The 22,994-nt window shown below is 42.7% G+C and overlaps 1 protein-coding gene across 1 annotated transcript in view; it reads left to right on the forward strand.

Moving 5' to 3' along the window:
* Positions 1-5,735: 5,735 nt before the first annotated feature.
* Positions 5,736-22,994, forward strand: part of dnajc17 (DnaJ (Hsp40) homolog, subfamily C, member 17) — a 37,829-nt gene continuing 20,570 nt past the window's right edge. The window contains exons 1-8 of the mRNA XM_085766514.1: positions 5,736-5,948; positions 13,280-13,349; positions 14,912-14,970; positions 15,057-15,144; positions 15,434-15,510; positions 16,938-17,055; positions 17,874-17,923; positions 21,137-21,214. Of these exons, the coding sequence (XP_085622640.1) occupies positions 5,868-5,948; positions 13,280-13,349; positions 14,912-14,970; positions 15,057-15,144; positions 15,434-15,510; positions 16,938-17,055; positions 17,874-17,923; positions 21,137-21,214 (621 nt within the window). The 5' untranslated portion in view covers positions 5,736-5,867. The remainder of the gene's footprint in view (positions 5,949-13,279; positions 13,350-14,911; positions 14,971-15,056; positions 15,145-15,433; positions 15,511-16,937; positions 17,056-17,873; positions 17,924-21,136; positions 21,215-22,994) is intronic.

Genomic DNA, 22,994 nt, shown 5'->3' on the forward strand with positions numbered 1-22,994 from the left:
AATATATGTAATCATATTAAAAATACATATGCCTGTGTGTCAAATTTCTATACAGTAGGCTATACATATTAGACATATGTCACATGATACATGATAATGAATTGTTACATGAATTTCATTCGCCATATACGTAAAATTGAATTGTTCCAGGTAGCCTAATTATTACATAAAGATGTATGGTTTATATGTAGGTTTTAATTGGACATTCAAATATGGTAGGCCTACATACAATATGCTTTATGACATTTCTGTACGGAACTGTAATGTCAGCTGAAAACTGCAATTACGTATATGGATTCAATAGACCGTTTATGACCGTACTATGAACTATTTATGGGTGGTAATAACTTCATTTGTAGTTTCATCTCCCCAAATACTTGCAGCTCATACAGATGGTTCATACACAGTTAAAGAGGTTGAAAGCAACACTTTATTGTGAAGGGCACAATGCTGTGTTTCCGGTCTCACTGTGCCTGTCGTTGTGTGGCTTGGAGCTGTTTGTGATGTTGAATGCAGCCAGTGGTTGGGCCGTCCGCCCACACTCCCACACTCCCACACTCCCCATCCATCCATCCCAGCAGCGGCATCTGACCTCGGGCGGTACGGAGAAGCTGCTGGAGCGAAAATACCACGTTTCTTCATTCTCCAAGACAGTCAACAACTGGGCTGTAGCCTACAAGTTTCCACAGCAGAATACCATGCACTGATAGTCTCCATCAGATAACTGCAGCCCCCCAGGATGTGTATCCTGTAGTTCAGACTTTCACTGGTAGCCTACATGCTTCAACATGAGGCATCATGTAAACTGGTCCTAAGCCAGTGTTCCCAGTGGGATGGTGCACATTGTTTTTCCTTCTAAACCCCAAGTTGTCCCATGAATGTTTCTGATAAGAATCCAGGGCTTAGATGTAACAAGGGAACACCTAGATAAACCCGGTCTCTCTTCTATAATTTGTTTGCATTAGCTTCAGGGCTTAGCAACACAAAGCTCAATGATCCACCACTTTCTTACTAAAAGACGGGGATTAAGATGCACAAACCAACTTGAAGCAACAGGATGGAGAAAATAACAGAGACATTTTCTACTTGTCCTTTAATGAACCAAAATTTCCAGTTAGCCTACTGATACCGTAGAAAGAATATGAAATTTATATTTTGCATTTTTCCTTAAGGACTGTGGAGACAAGCGGGTTGGGATGAGACAACAGGAACAGTGTGGTGTGTTTTCTTTTACAGCTTTAGCCTTCTGTTGAATTACACCCACCAAAGTGTGATGTGCACAAATATCTTATAATTTAGTAAACCAATCAGACTGGATGTGTGTGTTGAGTTTGCAGCCCTGTGTTTTTGTAGCTCTTATCATTCCCCATGTGACTACTTGGGGCTTTTTAGTTCAGTAGAGTTTCACTGGCTCAGACAAAGGTAACTGTAGGCCTACAGTAATTGTATTGATGCACTGCTTTATATCCCCTGGGCTTAAGTGTTATCACTGTGATACTTTGCACATTTGAAAGAAAATGGAGCTTCTCTCAGGAAGACCACTGAGACTCAGCTGCATAGGTACTCAAGTTACATGCGGGTTAGCACACAATACACAGCCTGTCACAATGAAAATCATAATTACACATGCATCGGTTTTGTTTAAACTGAGCAATGAAAAGCTACTGGGCAAATATCATGCACTCATCACGAATAGGCCTCTAGCTGAGCGAGTTGAACGTGATTATAAAACATCAGTTGGAATCCACTTCCTAATTCTGAAAGTCAATACGATTGTCCCTTCTCCATTTACTGTTCTAGATATTACACATGTCTACGCAACAAGTGATTAGCCATGCATTTAGACTGAAACCGACCCCTCACCCACCAGCCCTGCTGCTAAATGTTAATGGCTATAGGGTGTGTCTGGCACTGGTGTTGACAGGATTTAGTTCCTCTGTGTTTGTCACTGGAATCCTGGAAGGATAAAAGGTCACTACAAGCGACATTATGGGCTGAACAAAGAACTCTCTATAGGAGGCAGTGACACAGATGATGGTCCTAAAAGAAAGCCATCACATTCAACACATTAGGAGACAAACTGATAATTTTACTGAACTGTTCAGAAATTACATGCAGCCTATTCATGAACTTGAAAAACCTAGGAACAGTCACTCAACACGTCAGGGCATGTTCCTGCACGTTTCTAACTGATTTTGCTTATGAGCTGTCCCATCTCATAAAAATGGTGGAGAACGATGCTGTAATAAGATGTTTTTGATCCTTTTTTCAAATCAGTATATTATTCATGGTAATATCATACTGAAGTACTGCTGCCTAAAATAAGCTCCTCAGTGCAACCACACACCCCAGACTGGCCAACAGCCTCCACCAGTCCAGACAGCCTTAATCAGCATTAATGAAAAATACATGAAAAAGCCAAGGATGAAAATGTCTTAGCAGCACCACATTTTCCATTTACTTTTAATAGTTGTTACAAGGAGTCGGCAAGTTTAAACCAACCCACAGACTTAAGCAGGCTAAACCATAACACCAGTATAAACAAAGGTGGAACATTGCTGCCCAAAATAATAACAGAAAAACATAATCATTGTTGTAATACTTCCCTCCCACGAGCATTTTAAGATATTGGCTTATCACACATGTATAAGTACAGATCTTTGTGTTATACAGAATTTTCATAATCACATGTAGTAAATGCTGCAAGACCACAAGGTGATTTATTTCTGGTGAAAATGTGTCGGTTACATAATTTGTGCATAATAGATCCCCCTCTAAAGCCTGATGCACCAGCGTAACTAGCTGCTCAGTTTATTATTCTAATGTAAAATGTCAAAACACTTCAATATGCAGATTTGAAGGAGCCTTAGTAAATTTATTTTTGCAATGTGCAAGTGTTTTGTGAAGACATCATGAGGCTCCTGTGTACACAGTACATTCTTCATTTCCGTTTTTATATAATCCCATTTATAAACACTTTCCAGCTCCTCTTGGGGGATCCTGAGACGTTTCCCAGAACAAAACAACAAACAGAACAACTGTACAGTGACACTGCTGATTAGATGTGTTTATTATTTCATACAATAATCACAGAAACCTTTATCGGTGCAGGAAAACCACATGCAACATGTGAAATAGTTTATTCAGGTGGTAGCTACATGTGTGCAGTTTCTTAACAATGTAGATTTGTATGTATTAATCCAGATTGTCCATACTTTACATTTTGAAGTGTGGATTTTTTCTTACAAGAAGAAAAAGATTAAAAGATAAAAAGATATCTGTCAATCTGGATTAATGGAGGTTTGATACAGTGTGCCCCTCACCCACCTTCATCTAGACTTTCAGACATGAGCTGTTTATTTTGTCCTCAAAGTCTCAGCTGCTCAGTCTCCTCCCAATTGTCTGCCTCTTTCTCACAACGCGGGGACTTTTTCATCTCTTTGTTTTGCTAAAGCTTTGTCTTATCTGCCCCTGAATGCCACACTCTAATTTATCCTGAGCCCTCCTAACTACCTTCCTCGCCCATGGTGAACTTCTCTAGTTCCTCATGCTCGGCTGAGCGTGGTCCTGTCTGCTCTGTCCGTCTGTGATCTGGCTGGCTTCCACCTGACTCTTTAGCTTTTTCTTCAGGAGCTTGGATCCTCACCTCACCCCGCAGGTGTCCTCCCCCCCCGTGTGGACTTACGCAATCTATCAAGCGATGGCATCTGTTGTGTCTTCTCTAACAACTAGAGCATTTAATCACACGTGATGCTTTCTCGTTCTTCCTTGCTCTTTGTTTTTGTGAAGCACATCTATTCTCTCAGGATCTTCCGTCAGTTTCTTGAATTAACATTTGCTCTTTCCAGTTAGGCCCTCAGCATTCATCATAAAAAGAACCACAACAATGTCAATGTTTTTCTTATTAGGTTTGATTTTATTCAGAATTTCTTCCTTACAGGAGTTCCCGTGATTGCAGAATCCTGAGAAGTCTAATAAACACCGTTGAGCCTCTCACAAGGCCACAATTATGAAATTGTGGAACTTACCACAAAATAAGCCTTGTTATGTGTTTCCTTTTTAAGAAAATGTAATCACCAGAGTGTCATTACCTACGTCAGATGTAAATCAGTCCAAACTGGAAAGGCTGTTTATGATTTAACAATGTAACTGTAAGGTTGCAGAAGTAACAACTTTGTACTGACCTGTTACACTTCGACTGATGAATTCAATTTAAATGAGAAATCTAAAGGAGGCTGGAATGTAAATGGTTAATCAACCAGATGATCACATGAATAAATAAACATACTACAGGATCTGATACACTAACAGTAACTGATGCTAACAATTCCTACATTTATTTAGTCAAATGACCAAGTATCTTCTAGTTTCTTAAACTGACATCTGCTGAAATACATACTACTAACCAGCACTGATTTGGAATAAGAATAATAAAAAATCTGGTTTAAATATCAGTACTGTGTTTTGTTGAGTATTATTAGACTGTCTAAGACTGGAGGATGATGGCTACTGAGGGGAGATACTGTATGATACTGATACAGTGAGTATTTACCAGTGAAAATGCAAACACAGCAACTGTCAGTGATGGTCCAGAATATTTGACTATAGACATTCACATAAAGAAAATGCAGGAGCAACAGAAAACTTTTATGAGGATCTGTTATAGACCTGCATTTTTGCACAGCCAGAGGTAGGCCTATTCTGCTCAGGGCCAGACATGCCACTTACAGTGATAATCCCCTCTGCCAGTCACACAGGCTCAGCTTCTGGGCAGGTCCAAGAGGGAAATTTGCTTGAAATTAGAAGTGATGGGTAGAAACATGTCGATAATATAGATGTCATGACACTAGAGAGCTGCTGAGACAGGTACTAGTTTTATCTCATCTTGATTACTACTCCCCAGATCTGTCTAAACTTGAAACAGGTCAAAATAAACATGCAAGACGTGCACTGGCCTGTTCATCGGTCATGAAGCAGAGAATATGATTTCTTTAGGAATGGCTGTTACAGTAAATAACCAAATTGTCTGCACTCGCATATGAGTTATGTGCTAAGGGTTATCTAATTAGGAATCAACCCAGGACTGATGCAGTGTGCAGATCTGAAAGCCTTTACAATAACGGAATGACTTCAACTAACTAAAGCACAGTGTGACCAGTTTTACAGGGCCTGTGATGGCTGAAGGCAGGCAGAAAATATGGCTACTGTACAACCATCAGAAAGAAAAGGGTACCTGTGTGTTGAAGAAGCACGAGTGTCATCACAGGTTAACTGCACTCAGAGAGGTTAAACTTAAAAGGGGGTGCAGTGTAGCTCAGTGGGTTGATCCAGGAGCAACTGTCCTCGCTGCAGCCGGCCCTGCAGGCTCAAATCCTGAATCTGGTGGCTTTGCTGCATGTCACCCCCCCCCCCTCTGCCTCCTCATTTCCTTCTCCTTCTTTTTCTGTTGGATTTGAATGGCGGCTGGCATCCAGTTTAATGGTGCCTCCTTATTTCCTGTCTCTCTCAACTGTCCTATCAATTGAAGGCAAAAAGCCCCAAAATACCCTAAAAAAATTACTTAAGAATATAGTTAAAAAGACTACTAAATATATACTATAACTTATGAGCTACATATATATATACTGTATACATATATAATAACCAAATAAATGCAGATAAATGCTGAAAAGCAGCTGAGCAGAAACGTGATGTAAAAACTACATTTCCCAGTTTGCAGTGCCCATCCTCGGCAGCATGTCGATGACGACAAATTCATGCTGCCTGCAACAACAACAAATAGCAGCTGGGCTGTAGCTCGAAACGTTGGCAATTCTTTTCCATTTGTCTCTCCTCTGTGTCAGTACTGAAGCTGTTATTCTGCAGAAATGTCCGGGAAGGCGAAGGACATCCTCCAGATGGACCTGTACGGTCTCCTCGGCATCGACACCACGGCTACAACGAAACAGGTTAGTCAACAAGCTAGCTGTCAGGCTAACTCATACAAACCGTCACCTGTAGTTTAACGTTAGCCGCTGCTGGTATGAAGCGTGTTGTAGGCGGTCACGGTCCTTTTATTATCATTGTGTAACATTAACACAAAGGTATGTTTGTACAGAGAGAGCTTGTATGTCCGTAAGCAGACAGCTGTGGTAGCCTGCTAAGTTATTATTACTGAGAGAGCGTGGGGGTATATTTATGTGTGTAGCTACATGTAAATAAATGTAATACTCAGACTTGGGTCAGCTAAGACAAAGGCCAAGCTAATTAAACTAAGTCTGGTTTCAGGTGTGTAGAAGCTCCACAGTAAAACAGACTAACCGGCTAAAGGCTAAATCACAATGGTGTGATACAGTGCAGTGGCCACAGGGGGGCGGCCTTGCATCAGTGAAGTCTTGGGCATCAACACTGACATGAAATAACATTTGAACATTAGGACACATAACAACTATACTATAGAAAAAATAAATATAAATTACAAATTGTTTGCATTTGAAATGCATTTTGAGTCTCTCAGCCCAGGGTACATTCATATTCCTAAACTCAGTTCTCAGACCTGAACAGATATAATCTTGGAGTGTTAATGCGATTACTGGTCTGTAAAATTGATAATAGATTGGCAGTAAGGGCTGTGATACTGAGGGGCAGCATATGTGACATCTGATATCTCAGCCCTGCATCCAACACACAGGATTATTTGCCAGAATGGCATTTTGTACTTGCAAGGATTTTAAATGAGCTCTGGGAAGATTCCTCGACTCTCCTCTGCATTTAAAGTCCCGGCCCAGAGCGGTTCACCATGATATCCTGGACCAGCATTTTCCCTAAGACCACTGCTCCTCACAGTTTCCAGCTCGCAGAATCCACAGCCCCGTAGGGAAATTAAAATCACTGCCAAAACGAGGGAGGAAGTTAATTTCTTAATTGGATTTCAAAGTCCTGTCCTCCCCAGAGGAATATCTTGGAGGAAGTTGGTGGTTGTGGCTTGGGCAGAACTGAGACTTCAAAATGCAGAAGGCTGGTTCTGTGAGGTCTGTCGATGGTGGAGAGAGATAGTGAGGGTTTATATATGTTTGTGTGTGTGTGTGTGGTGAATTGAGCCTGGGAGTTTGGGCTCAGAAATCAATCAAGTGTGAGAAGACAGATGTCATCAGATGGGCCACTTATCCCAGTTTTTTGGCCGCTCTGCTCCGCCACCACCGCTGTGCGTCACACAGACAGCTAAAACTCATCCCTGGGCCTGTATGTGGGCTCACAGGCCGTAAAACAACAAGTATTTACATTCTGCATCTCCTAGCATCTCCTGCTGTTGCCCGCTCCGAACTTGGCTGTCGAGTACACATGCTGCGGAAACTGGTATGTCAGAGCCGAAGATTTAATGACTACGGATGACTGGGGTTTGTTTAAGTCTTGTAGTGCTAAGGGAGGCTGCTGTTGAAGGCTAGCCACCATTTAAAGAGTTGTGCTCATGCATATCAGCAGGGTTTGAGTAATAATTGCGTAAGTGTGTGTTTTACCTACCACAGATTGCTTGGTAAAACAGGCTCAACAGCCAAGACCACACAAAATTTATTGTGGTTTATTCAGCTACTTAAACCATAGTGTACCTGATGTGTTGCAGAGTATGCAGTAACTACATGCCTGGATGATTCACTTCCAGGCAGATCGTCCAAGGGAAGGTGTTTTGCATTGAGCTGCAAACTCACTGCTCTCACTGAGAATGAGTGACCTTTGCACTATCTATCTCTTTGAGTTATCTGCTTCTCTGGATTTTTTTGTTTGTCACTTTGAATTTTTCTTTTACACAGTTGTAAAACCAAAGTTTATACATGTAAACAAACATGGGAGTTACCATCTTGCAATCTCTCCATATTTAAGTCTTGTGCTTTGATGCTGTTCAGTCTTAAATATTGTCCGTCTCATCCATTTCTCATCAAACTTCCTGTAGTCTTGGCCGGTGCGTAATTTTTTTCACCATTATGTAGATTTCTTCTACAATCTGTGTCCATTGATCCTGTGTTGGGATGTCCTCATTTCCCCATGTCCTCCTAATGGCTTTTTTAGCCGCTGTCAGTAACCAAATATCTGTCCTTTGCTCGTATATTTTCTTCACGCAAGTTATAGTACTGTACAAGACATAGCAATCTCAAGTATTTTTAACAATGCATCGTATAACATTTTCCAAAATTGTGTTATTTTATCACATTACTAAAAAAAATATGTGAATGATCCGCATCCATTACTCCACAGTCTCTCCAACAAGGCCTATTTCTATTTAATTATTTACTCTTGGAATCATCAGGTGTGAATCCTTCCATTACAATGTATGTGAAAGGCATTGGTCTATTTTTATTTTGGTCCCAGTCATTAGATCAGACATTAGATTTCACTGTCTCCACATTTCTTCTCTTTCCATCCCGTTCTGGTGCCACTTGCCATCTGCTCGTTGCCTTTTTGCCCACAATCTAGCTCTCCTCCCTCCCTCTCCTTGTTGTGCCTGTGATTATTTTCCTCCAGCTGATAACATCCCGTAAATAGCCGAGTGTTGTAATTAAGGAGGATGGGCCCATGGCAGATCAAGCAGCTAATCAGACACGCAGGGCAGGGACCCTAACGGGGCCGTGCTGCGGCTGCACCAGGACCAGTTTGTCAACTATAATTGGCACCAAAGAGCAGCGTAATGAGGACAAGATGTAGGCATGCAGTTAAGACCGTGGCAGGCAGGGATCAGGGCAACCCAGAGTCTGTTTTTCACCAGGCACTAACCATTAGGCTACTGTTGGCCTGCTGCTGCACGATTGGAGTCTTTCCTTGTTGTTGTTTTTTTTTTTCTGGTTCCTTACTCTTCAGACTCGAGCATGGGAAATAGCTGATATTTCTCCCATTCACTTTGTCTTCTTTATGAGACAAGGAAAATGAGCATGTGAAAGTTCAGAATAATTTCAATTGCAATAGAGAGAGGACAAGAGGAGAATTGTGTCTCCTCTGTTAGCAGAATGGACAGCAGTTTGTTGAAGCCAAGGACTTCTTATGGTTTTCTCTTCACATGGTCTTAGTCATACCCGATTCAAGAGCCAACCCTAAAAGGTCAAACTGAATGCATGGAGATGATTGCTACAGTAATTGACTGGATTAGTCCTGTAGAAAGATGCCACTCGATCTGAGAGCTCTTATTCACACACATGTGCTAACCTTCACTTTTGCTCCTAGTTTATAGGACCAAGGGCCTTCGGGGTCTTCCAGCATCAATTAAAGCTCGCGTGACACGGCATTGATGGGAGTAATCATGTATTATTTAACGAAACAGCACTGGAAGTGTAGTTAAGACATGATATGGTAGAAGGTGCTAGAGGGAGTGAAAGGAAAGGCAGAGGAGAGAAGGAGAGGTAAGATAATAAAGTGAAATATAGAGAAGCATAACTTAACCTTTAACTGAGCCCAGGGAGACAAATATGAAGATGTGCAACATGGCTTCTCTCCACCGGGACAGCATCGACGATGACAGGTTGCGCTTGTCAAACAGGGTTAGGGTAGCCAGCCAGACTTTTGTCCTGACAGCATTAAACATGGCCAGTGTTTACAGCAGACGTAGAGACATGTTTATCTTGTCATCTGGCTGCAGGTGATGAAGACCATGAGAAGTGAAGTGTGAGCTCAGGACGCAGAGTTACCTCTTAGACGACCGCGCCAGTGGCTGATTTTAAACTCTGTTACTATTATTTCACAAGTATTCATTAATTTTTGTACCATTCCACACGTCAAGTCAATTTTATTTATACAGCGCCAATTCACAACCAAGCTGACTCAAGGCACTTTACAAAAAGAGAAGGTGTAGACCTTTTCTTTATAATAATATTTACAGAGACCTAACAGTTCCCACCAAGAGAAAGCGTACAAGGCAAGAGTGGTGAGGAAAAACTTCCATGTAAGAGGCAGAAACCTCGAGCAGCAGACTGAGGGTGGGCGCTCATCTGCCTCGACACATCCAGTGGTTTGATTTCTGTATGGTCTGTGTTAGAGCCATAATTTATGGATGAATGAAAGTTAAGTTAAACAGTTTCATAAGTTTTTGAATTACATAGTTTGTATTTTTAGTCTATTACTATATGTTTAAAATGCTAAAGACGTCACCGACAGCTGAAGTGTTCAGATGAAGAGCTGCGACGAGAAAAGGGAGCATATTAGTTTTTCTACAGAATGATGTGATGGATGTAGTTGAATTTTCTTTTAGTAAACTTTTATTTTTTGAAACGGATACATTTTTTTTTCATTCTTGTAAAAACATTTACTGTTAGTGTGGCTCCGTCTCTTTTCTTCTAAATGGCCACTAAAGCTATGGAGCACGTGAATGTAATTGACGCGGAGCTTTAAAGCAAAAACTCCACAGTTTCTTCTTTCCAAGGGTTTATTGAAGAACCTTTCTTTAGTTACAAAACAAAACAAAACTGTGCAGTAATCCAAAAAGGCAACAATCACGTGTAACACGGTCAAAAACTAGTATGCCCTCCCGTCTCTGCAGCCGCAGTCCAATTTAAGTACTGTACACAAACATCACATTACACGTCTCAACCAATAGGAGAATTGCAGTGATTATTAACAAATAGGCATTCTGCCATAAACTTTGAAACTTAAAATACAAATCAGGTTAAATACAACGAAATCTAAACTATTCAGCACCCTGTCCACCATGTACAAATGGCTCTAACACCTACCTCTCTTGCCTCTCATGGCTTTGACAGGCTGAAGGAAAGCCACAATAGTCTGAAAGGTTCTGTATGTTCTGAAAGGTTCACCTTGTTACTGACCTTTGTTTGGAAGCATTAAAGGTGTGTTGTTGTGAAAATGACATTATTGCTGTGAGGTAATGCACTGCAGACTTTAAAAAACCCATCAGTCTGCACATAAAATGCTTTACCGAGATTAAACAAATCACTCAAGCAATTTTGGATTTTATGGTAACTGATTTTCATATCATATCGCAATAAATGGAAAACTTGGAGAGGTCGGAAAAAAAACTAAAACTTGCATTTGGAAATTGTCAGCAAAAAAGTTGTGAAAGAGGTGAAAGTTGGTGGTGTAGTTCTCAAGGGCAGACTGCTTTACTCCTTTACTTTGTTACCTTTAATTGTCGGTGCAAGCTATTTTTAGAACGACGGAGCAGAGCCGTGAGCTGCTCAGAGCTACGCTACAGAGGCTCATGGGATTTCTTGGTTTCCCTCATCAAACTCATCAAATACACAATCCAACAACTCCAAAATGCTCTTGTGGACAAGTTGTGACTGAGTTGTTTTCGAGTTAAATGCAAAGCCGTAAAGAGACTGCTTGCCGGAAAACTGCCCCAGACGGGAACGTGCATCAACTATCCCTGTAAAGCTAGTTGGGCTGTATAAGACTATGAGGTTTCTGTTGAGAAACATTGACTTTCACAGTGTCTGCTGTGCTGTTGCTTCTTTGCTTCCCATCGGCCCAATGACGAACCTCATTTTGTTTAACTGTGTACTGGACTTCAAATTTAGGATTTCATTCCCATATACTGTCTTAAATGGAGAACTGGGCAAAGGTATGATAGCGAGCACAGAGAAAGGGGAAAAGGAGAGACAGGCGGAGAGGCTGAAAAGGGGAAATGGGCCTAGGCCATCAAGCATATGTGTTTGGCGCCAGTCCACAGCCCTGCGTGTCAGCCTCGATCTGTAGGAAGGCTCCGTGCCAAACAGCAAGACTAAATATCCCTTAATGATGTCTAGTCTCTCGAAGCCCTCTCGGTGAACCAAACCCTCATTTACTATTGGAACTGTTATGAGAAAAAAAAAACTGACGTTGACCAAGAGATAGGGGAGGAAAGGACTTGTGACATTTAGGAGCTGTCTGAACCATGATTATCTCCAGAGGGCTGACTGGAGGCCGGTGAAGCTGGGTTCCTGTACCTCGTACCTCTGACGACGGGCGTCCGGCCTGATGTGACTGTCAGGAGTTGCTCACTGGAGCCTCCAGGTAAAAACACTTGGACACTGACGGATTACACCATCCTTGCTCGGTTCCCTCAGAGTTGACTTTTGTCCCCCCCCCCCCCGAGTAAAGCCAGCTCCGTGTGTTTTGGTGTGCAGTCTGGAGAGTCAATTGCGCAAAACAACACACAGGGGCAAGGCGTTCGACGTAAATGTTTCCCAGGCCCCGAAGAGAAGGAGCTCCCAAATTCTATGGCCCGTAGCGTACTGGCACGAGATCGGTTTGCGCTAAGGGGGGTGTATGTGAAAACATGCAGAACTTTGGCATGGCTGATTAAGACTGGCGAGAAAGCACGCGCACGTGTGTGTATGTGTGTGTCAGTGTGTGCGTTTGTGTCTGAGCTTTGGACGTATAGGGGATGTAAGTGCCAAGTCCTTTGCATGCGATGCATAAATATGAGCGTGTGTTTTTTAGGGGGTTGTGTGCGGAGGGCTTCATCACCGCACTCTACAGCCCCCTCTGGTCTCCACGGAAACTTTTTTCCTGCTTCCCCTCTTTCTCCAGAGGAGCAGGGATCTAATGAAAACCACCTTGTCATTAACTGGTCCCTAGAAGGACCAATGAACGGTTAACATTCCAAGCACTGACCCAGTGTTAACAAAAAAAATAAAAAATCAGCTAGAACTAAAACCTCATATGACATTACAATACTCCAAAGTGTTGTTTAGTTTTTACACTTTCATTCTCTGAACCTCCCAAAAGTTTTGGCGAGCAGCCTAACATATTAATTGCGTCCTCCTTAGATTTGTTGTAGACAATGGCTTCTCTGTTTGTGTGTGTTATTGTAGCGCTTTTTGAATAAAGATGTGCTAATACTAAGCTGCAACTCGGGACACATTTATCTCGCAAACTGGCAACAGGCCTGAGAAATAATTTGGCGTTCATGCGCGGGTCATTCACTGTGCATTATGCACCAGCGGTTGCTTAGATTCCATCGACAACATGTCACAGGGACACAGAGCAGAGGATCCGCTCAGGTGTCGATTTGATCCACACAACACAATCTCAGATTCTGATGTAAATGCAGACCAGACCACATTGCACCCCCAACGCTTCCATGTCAGACTGTTACTATTTGTGCCCTTATTTTAATGGGGCCGTCATTTTTTTGTAGTCAGACTTTGGTTTTCTGGGCCAAGGAAGGGGAGGATAAAGATAATTGGTACTGAGAGTAAGAATTTAAATTTCACATGGCCAAAATCTGTGCTTTAAGTGGATGATTCGTTCTCTTTGTGTCCTAATCAGCATTTTCCACTCTACATAACTCGAGGGGTTCTTCTGTTTCCCTCCCCAGATCAAGAAAGCTTATCGACAGAAAGCCTTGACATGCCATCCAGACAAGAATCCAGACAACCCGAAAGCAGGTGAGCGAGCCAGTTAATGCTTTTTATCTGTGTTTGCTTTCCCCTCGTCGTCTCTGTTCGCTCTCAGCAGCGTCGACCCTGCCAGACAGGCGAAAAGCCACAGCGCTCTGCAGGAAGTCTCAACCAGCGCCTCTGCCTCTCTCTCTCCCGCCGGCTCTCTAGTCAGAAGGACCAGCCAAACGCCGCCATCACCACACTCTGCCCCCCCGCCCCCCCCCTCGCCTCTCTGGCTCTATGAGTCCTTCCACGGCCTGTCGCCAACCAACATGTCAACAATTAGACCAGGAAATCTCGATGCTTTTTGTCGGGGAGGGGGGAAAAGGCACCTTGGACAAAAAGGCTGGTCGTGAGCGAGGCATGTTTTCAAGTGAGGTTTCTGTGGTTACTGGATGGTTCAGACAATTCCTGATTATGTCAGGAAAAAAAAAACTGGGAAATTGGTGGGGTTGAGTGGGATAATACAAAAGCAGGGGGTCGGTTTCCCAGAAATGGAAAAGAAGTGGTTTGGAGGGCCTCAACACTTGAACCCACATATGCACAGACCCGGTCTCTATCGCACGAGAGCGGAGCGAGTCTCGGGACTCGCTGCCCCTCGAGGGGGGGAACGCTGTGTGCGTGGAAGAGGTGACGCGGGGGTCACGATTCCTCTCCTCTCTGACTGAAGACAACCCCCGCTACCCCTCATTTTCCTCAGCCCCCCATGTTGTGACACTCCTGCCTAGTAGGCATGGCAGGTCCCCCCCCACCGACCCTCCACAGTTGGGTTTCATTCCAGCCCATTATATGCACGTAGGTAACCCAACGCCTCCGCTGGTAGCATGATCTCCTGTCGGTGCGCGCCGCCGGTCCCCACAGGGAGTAACAGTATCGGTTCGTTAGGCCTCTCATAAGTGAATGATTAAGCCTGGCTTGTATAGTGCAGCGGCGCGGCGGTTATACCACGGGGAGTGGGATTGTGGCGGTCTCCCTGTGAACGTCTGTGCGTGTGTGTGTGTCAGGCCAACACTGCAGGGCCGGTCTCGCGTGGTAGCGGCAACTGTGGCGGCGGGCCCCCTCGGGGTGCTGTAATGGAAGATAGATGGAGGGGGCAAGAGTTTGCGTGGTGATGTACGGCTGTGTCATTGGTGGAAACGGGTTTCGTGAGACTTGTGGTGCATTTTTTTTATTATTTCTTTTAAAGCATAACATTTCTCTCAGACCAGTGTCCCATGAAAATATAAAAGTTTGCATATAATGCCTTCTGGCATGAACCCGCTCTTCACTCTTATTATCTGTTGTGTCAAATGTACAAATTTACTGCTGTTATGACATTTTAAATTGTATTGTAGCTACAAGGGATTTGGGTATGAAGCATTGGTTTATGCCATGTGCTTTGTCCCTATACATAAACATTCAATAAAAAAATAATTTATGAATTCTTAACCACATTTTCAAGGTTCATATTACACACACACACACACACAACAATCATAAAGTGTACTGTGTTGAGAAACCTAAAACCCTGTGTTTATGTGTTGTAGTGTTTTCAGTGTTATCATTTCTCTTGTCTCACTTTTTTCCAGCTGAGCTCTTCCACCAGCTGTCCCAGGCTCTTGAGGTGCTAACTGATGCTGCTGCCAAAGTAAGACCACAAATCTCTCTCACTTACAGCGCTGATACAAATCCACAGAACCAATTAATCTCAGTGTCTAATGCTGTTGTTTTCAGGCGGCCTATGACAAGATCTGCGCTGCCAAGAAGCAAGCAGAAGAACGAAACAATAAACTCGATGCGAAAAGAAAGAAAATTAAACTTGGTGAGTTCAAATCGTAGCATATCTTTCTCTTTTTTCATTTACAAATGGGGTTTATTTTAGTGTTATTGTAGTAAATTACATTGTTTTGTAAGACATATACCAGGATTAACACAACAAGCGCTGAGGTTTGTGAGATGATGGGGATTGCCACATGGATGGTCCAGCATGTAACAATAATAATAAAGTTATTTTGCATAGTTTTGTCTGTTTCCATGTGGAAAATTGTGATGGCAATACAGAGGTGTGTGTGTGTGTGTGTGTGTGTGTGTGTGTGTGTGTTTGCCAACAGATTTAGAGGCCAGAGAGCGACAAGCAGAATCCCAGAGCCAGGAGGAGGTTCAAATCACTAGAACACTTGAAGAAGAGGTAAGGGAATTAATGGAAACCATGTGAGACATGATATTCCACCTCACATCGCCCAGAGACAGAAGTAAAAAATAAGAAATTCCACTATACTTACAGCTCTCCGCCGTGCACTGGAAACAAGGTGTTCCAGTGCATCCAGGAAATTCTGAAGCACGCCCAGGTGCTTTTATTCTGGCCTTCATCAAAGACTTCCCTCTGATTGAGTTGAAATCTTTGGGTCATGAACAAAGACTTTATCTGAGAGAAGCCTTTTTTCACTGCCACATCATAATTATCAGTAAACCCGTTAGATAATATCGCATGACTTGATACAGTTTGTTCCGACAGCCAATGATAAATAAAAATGGTGCGCATGCTTCCAAGGTGAGTCATCACATGTGGTCAATGCGCTCAATGCATGTAAATACATGGTTTAATGAGGAGGAGGTATCCAGTAGGTGGCACTGTTCCATTTTCTGTCTCATGTCAAGGTGTTATGGGTAACTGATAAATACGGTAGGCCTGCTCATGGAAGGACAGGTAGGTGGTGCAGGTGATGGATTATATCAGTTAAGGGTGTAATTTATGGGGGGGGTTCCCCCAAAAATCTAATCCAGCCAATATAACTGGTCATAAGTGGTCAAGCCAATATTCTGCTAATAATGACAAGAGCCACAAGGCCAACAAACAATTTAGATAGTTGGTTTGGTTCATATAAAAGGAGAAAAACAACAGTCCAAAGGAGGTAACAGTCATATCATTGAGTTGGTTAGTGAATTGTTATCTTTAGTTAGCTGGGTGATAGTTTGCTATGGGAGGACACCACAGAAATGTGTATGATTTATCTGATCTGAAAACTGATCGGCTTTTCTCTCTAAAACAAAATCGTGTCATTAGTTCATCTGACTGTTAGGAAATAGCTACACAGTGGCAAGTGGTGATATGATATGATTAATCACCACAATTCACAACAAAATATGAATGCATTATAAATAATGGTGGTAAGTGAATGAAACACCTTTTACTACTGTAACAAATAAGGTAATGATTTTGCACTCTTCCTCGTATTAGGACACATACACACTGACCTTTTTTGCTTTAAAAAATTGGCCTATTGCCATAATCCCTATAGTTTAGGAGTAGGTTTGTTACCTTTAATTGTCGGTGCAAGATATTTTTAGAACGGCGGAGCAGAGCCACAAGCTGCTCAGAGCTACACAACGGAGGCTCATGGAATTTCTTGGTTTCCCTCATCAAACTCATCAGATACACAATCCAACAACTCCAAAACGCTCTGGTGGACAAGTTGTGACCTGCACATTCACCACGCTATGAGATAGCAAAAGTTATGCCCTTGATATCAGTGCTTGGAGAAGAATCAAGATTCTCATGTTGCTGTGATGAAACTTGTTGTGACCGTTGTTTTTTTATGATTCAATCTCCACCAGATCGCCCGTTTGAGAGAGGAAGGATCCAGGCAGCTCGAGGAGGAGCAGAGGCTCATCAGGGAGCAGATCCAGAGGGAGAGAGAAGCACAGCAGCAAACAGGAGACTACCCTCAAAGACGTAAGTCCACTTCCAAGACTGACCCACGTCCAGGTTAACTATACCAGTCCAGCCCAGTCCTGTTCTGCCTGGAGAAATCCAGTTGGATCCAGTGAAGCTTCACTACGCTGAAACCTCAGCCGAGTGAACCCCATCGTGGTGTCACCGTGACCACAGCAGTCACCAGGCACCCTGTGGTTCACCAAATATTATTCACATAAAAAAACAATAACAATAAGTCAATGTATATCTGAATTTATGTTTTGTGTTAAACCACTTTGAAGAGGTCATTTTAGTTTCTTGGCAGCAGGACAACTTGGCAAGGTAACACAGGAATGCCAAGCACCACGCACACACTTGCACACACACTGTCCATCAAACTTTTAACCTCTCGATAATATTTCTGCGTTAAAGCCTCGGTGTCTCCACGCTGGAGACACTAAAAAATGCTCTTGTAAAATAAGGCCATGGAAGTGTGGGTATGTGAGGGAAGCACCGAGTCTTGGCCCTCGACGAGATCCCTTTTTGTGGCCGGACAATTACTCATGCATAGTCAGCACATCTCTTCCATTTGCACGCAGTCAGGCCTCCCCAGCCCTCCCCTGGATCAGCGCTCTGTCTGCTCCATCTCGAGAGGCACTCTGTGGATCATCAGACTGTAGCAAGAACCATACATTTACCACATGACAGCCAGTTTTAAATTGCTCTCCATCTGCACGAGTCCCTTGAAAGCTATCTTGAACGCCATATTTCTTTCTTTAGCAAAGCGATTGTTTCTTTGTCTTTTCACCTCAACGTTCCATCTCACGGCTCTTGTTGTTTTGTTTTTTTCTCCCCAGACTCTGGAGTGGAGAGATGTTTTAAGAGCAACGTATCCCCCAAATTGAAGGTAAGGCTCTCAGCTTTGGTGTTGTCAGTCAGTGACGGAGGTCGGGCTGATGGTTGCCGAAATATGGCAAGATTAAAAAAGTGTATTCAGCAGGGTTAATCTGCCTCATCTGCGTCAAAGTACAGGCAGACCCTCAGCTGGGATTCTGATAGAACCGTAGACATTTGTAATTCATTATTTGAAGACCACATACGCCGTCTCACCAGTGTGTGCTAACGGCCGTTCCTCCAGAGCGTCAGTAGAGCTGCGACCGAGCCAGGAGAGGGCTTATTATATTAACTCCTGGAAGCGACCAAGCCCGCGCATATTAACAGACACTGGGGATGTTAGCTAATGTGTTTAGACATTAAATCTGGTTTTAGAATTTGATAGCCATCCAGCGCAGCAGTGTATTCCCTGACGTTTGTGTGTTCAGTTAGAAAAACAAACAGCAGCCTTAAGACCGACAATATCACAGGTCATGTTCGCGGACATGGGAATGTTACAGCATAGGTTTGTCTCAGAGGCTGCTGAGTCCTGACCACAGTTCATTTTTTTAGATTATATCAAGTGTCAGGTTTTCCATGTTGCTGCAAAACTAAATTTCTACAGCAAATAATGACTTTTATCTTATTTAAGAAATAATGTATTACTGCTTTTTATGTCTAGACTAAACTCAAGAACTTACACCGTGGAGTACCCTGACATTGGTTTTATTCAAAAGTGACCCTGATTTTCAAAGTCTGGCTTTATTTTAGTCTTTTGGCAGTTTTAGTTGCATCATCCTTAGCAAAACTATTAAGTATTTAATTATCAAGTTAACTTCCAATCATTGCTTTTTTATATGAAGTCAGTTATTTTCAAAGCATGTTTCATTATCACATGACGGCTCTTGAAATTTTCTTTTAATTAGATGGGTGGATATCAAATACAGACGGAGCCATTTGGGTCGTTTCCACTAATGTCTCTTCTGTATATTTATTTAAACTGGGAGTAAGGGTAATGTGTCAGTGTTGTGGGCTAAAACTGTAGCGATCACATCATGCAAATACTTGATAGTTGATTAATGGGAAAGAAGGTTATCAGCGGGTAGTGGGAGACTGCTCTTGGAAGAAGAATGCACATTTGTTGGTAAGAGGCTATGTAGACATGGAAATTCCCAGAAACGCTCCTTCTCTGACAGTGAGGAGAATGCTGGAGCCGAATCAACACTCTGCGCTCGCCATTTATCATGCTACTTTAAGCAGTTAGTGTGATGTTGGCTCCGACTCGGCTCTGCTTTCTGCATGAATATGAAAGGTTGCACAACATCTCTTTCTTAGGTCTACGGGAACCCACATCAGCATTTAGTGACAGGATTCTAACCAAGGAAAAGGAAGATAAATTATGTACTTTTCACCTTTTATGGAAGCTGCTCTTGAGCAGGAAAGGCTGCCCGGTGATTTCTAAAACAGCCGTTAACACACTGCGAAATGGCAGGAACTGAGACTGAAATCCCAGAAACAAGCAAATAGGTTCAGCACAGTTCAAAACGAAGACACACCACATTCCACAAAAGGACTGCCACTTTTTTTTTTTTTTTTAACCCACACCCGAGCACCTTGGGCAATGGGCATCGACCTGCTTTGGATTACTTCGTCTTTGTTTTGTCTGGTGTTGTGCTTTATTCCCCAAAGCTGCAGTTAAGCAAGCTGAGTCACCATTGTATTCTCTGGTTCCCGGGGTCAGTGTGTTAATTGTCACTCCTATAAATTCTGTAATATTCGCCTATCCAAGGCGTACCCAAAGTAAATTGAATGCTGTTCTTGAACTGTTTGGAGAATATGGATGGGCTTGGTCTCTTTTGAAAGGTATCACTCTGAAGTTTTTCCCCAAACTGAAATAATCACTATAAGTGCTACTATCATTGAGTAATCTAAGTGGGAGCACACTGAATTAGAATGTTTTTATTCTCGCCTGAATTTTTTTGTTGCAATCAGATGCCTGAAGATGAGTGTAGCTGAGAATTTTAGCTGGAAAACACAATGGGACTACAGCATGAAGCCTTACCTGGCCCCAGTTCAAATTTGATAACAATCCTGCTAAAAATGAGTATTTTACACATGTTTTTCTAAGTGTATATCTAGGCGTTTTCCTAAAGTTGCCATTGACAAACAATACATGCGCCAAAGTGCAGCTTTTGCAAAGTTACGCATGAAAATGGCGGTGCTGCCTTTTCCCAGGGACCGTGAATGCAGCACATCGTTCGTTTCGTAATTTCATTGGCTATTCAATGCTACAGTTGTCATCGGGATCTGTTTCTATTGGCTGAAGCCATTCAGCGCTGTCGGAGGGGATGTTCCTCATGAGACACAGCCACTCATTCGCTATTGCAGGCGGCAGCCGGAGAGAGGGAGCTTGTGATTGGTCGAGTGAGCTGTCAATCGAAAGGTCAGAGGGCAGCGCCATTTTGTAAAGTGAAATAAACATTGTTTTCATGTAAACGCCGGACTTATGAGGAGAAATAAACGGATTTACTGGATATACAATGCGTAATTTCATAAGATGCAGCAGCGGGATGAGGTTATCTACCGGTACAACCGTGTGTTTTGGACTAAATACTTTACTGGATTGGATTTACTGGACTTTTCTGAATGTAACGACACCAAGTTTGTGGGGAAACCCTGTGATCCTGAGCCTGCCCTGACACAAATCGTGAGTTATATCGGCTTTTTACGAACTTTGTTAGCATGTTTATAGTCTGATTCGAGTGTTGCTGTGATGATTATATTTAGGAATGGTCGGCATATCTTTAATCACAAGAGTTTTAGCTTTCCAACGATATGTGGCATGACTATTTCAAGTGACTGGTGACATCCTCTGTGACACCTCCCTGATTAAAACCCCCCCGACGGCCCGCCGGCGGGCCGTCGGAGTGGCAACAGGTTAAGTTTCACCCTTTTTCTCGCTGACCAGCACCTTTGGTATGAATGGAAATTGTCTGCAGGTCTCACAGGTGGCGCCAGGGTGAAGTTCCAAGAAGCTTAACAAGTTCTTTTCTCCCGGTAACTCCAGTCTGTCCTGACGACCGCGGTAATCAGTGTCTTATTAGGACCAAGCCTAGCTGGCGTGCTTTGCCTTCTTGTCAGCTGAGTTCAATCAATTGTGCTCTAATGATGAGACATAACCGTGCACGTCCTCAGTTCTTCATGACTAATGCCAACCTCTCCTCTCTCGTCTGCTTTCTCTCTGCAGTTGAAGTGGAAGTGTAAAAAAGATGACGAGACAAACGGAGGCTACTCTCAAGACGTTCTTCTGAAACTTCTACAAAAGGTAGAAAATGAAATCTGCAGAGCCAGAATGCTACAACACCATCCTGCTGATAAGACTCAAAACAGTTTCAGTGATACAGTGTAATTTTAGGCTGGGTTATATTATGATATACACCGATCAGGCATATCATTCTGACCACCTGCCTAATATTGTGTTCAGATAAGATAAGATGAGCCTTTATTGTCTTGGAGAAATTCATCTTGGGCATTTGTGAGACAAAAAAAATACAGATACAGACAAAAATAGACATTTACCGCCACATACAATAAAACAAACAAACATAGAATACATACATAGAAGATAAAAATGGTATGCCCCCTACTACACCACTCACATCCCCACCTCACACACGCACCTCATTCTGCGTTGGTCCCCTTGCTTTGCTGCTACAGTAATTACACAACCAACTGCTCTGCACTGTGTGTTCTGACAGCTTTCTATCAGAAGCAGCATCAACCTGTTGAGCAGTCTGATCAACAGTATCTGGTCTGTTGGATGGCAGCACACGGGCCAGCCTTCTCTCCCCATGTGTATCAATGAGTCTGTGGCCGCTTCACCACTGTTCTTTCCTTGGACCAACTTTACAGGATTCTTGGATTTGCATGGACAGGGCACCAGACTAAAGTTTTTTACTATGATCACAGTGATATTCACATTTCCTTTTCATTCACGATCCTCACACACATTGGCCTGACACCTGTAATGACAGATTTATGAGTCGCCCCTTCCAAATTTCACCAGTGTTAAAAAGAAAAGAAGGTAAATTTACTAGTTGCACATGCGCAAGTAGATTAAAGATATACTTGCACTGTCTCAAATTTTAGGGGCAAAATGCCCCCATTTAGGGGCAGTCTGGAGCCCTGCTGGATGCAATAAATCCTGTCCTAAATACTGTGATATACAAAGTAATTAACCAAAAACACAATCATTTGCATGTGTTTAATCATAATAATGATGATACAATAATGTGTATTTAATCTATGAATTATTTCTCAATCAAAATATAATAGTTTAGGTCATTATATCAGAATATATAGGCCTTTTACAGTATTAGATTACAGATACTGTTCGATCTAATTCTGATGTGAGAATGTTAATCTCTCTTCACCTCCCTGTCCCAAAGCAGAGCTCTGTGGTAACAAACCTGCGTGTAGAGTCCGGCCATATTTGAGGTCTGCATGACATCAGCGCTGTAGATCATTTTATTCTTCCCCTTAAACAAGGCCCATTAAGTTTTGTTGGAGTGAAAGTGCTGAGGGCAATGTTGTAGTGCCCTTTTAAAGTCATGCACACCATTGTTTGCGGCCCTCTTACCAGGTGATTAAGCAGTGCCAGGGGAGGCATTAGGAAATGTGCTCTTCTCATGCAACCTGGTACCACTTCATGCTATGATCCGTCACTGGGGCTTTTTGGTGGGGCATAGGTTTGCCTGAAACGAGGATAGGGCAAGTGTCATTGACGTCAAGCCATCCGGAAAAAGGCGTATGAGTTTCTCCTGTGCACACACTCAATCAATACAGCGAGCGAACACTGGAAAAAAAAGGCTTGTTCCTTTTTAAATCCTTAAGCAAAGGGAATAAATTTCAGGATTTTTTTTATTGTTTGAGATGGCAAAGCTCAGCTGAGTGACAGTTAATGATTTGGGCAAGTAGAAATAGCCACCGCTGTGTGGGAAAGCAAGCATGGTTTGTGTGTACTTGTGCATGCGTACGTGCGCGGCCTTGTGTACTTTGGCCGCCTAAAATAATACATTTTCATTTAAGGAGGGAAAAAAAACCCA

Source organism: Trachurus japonicus, chromosome 22, assembly GCF_045865225.1.
Source record: "Trachurus japonicus isolate A0001 chromosome 22, Traja_1.0".
In the NCBI taxonomy this organism is placed as follows: domain Eukaryota; kingdom Metazoa; phylum Chordata; class Actinopteri; order Carangiformes; family Carangidae; genus Trachurus; species Trachurus japonicus.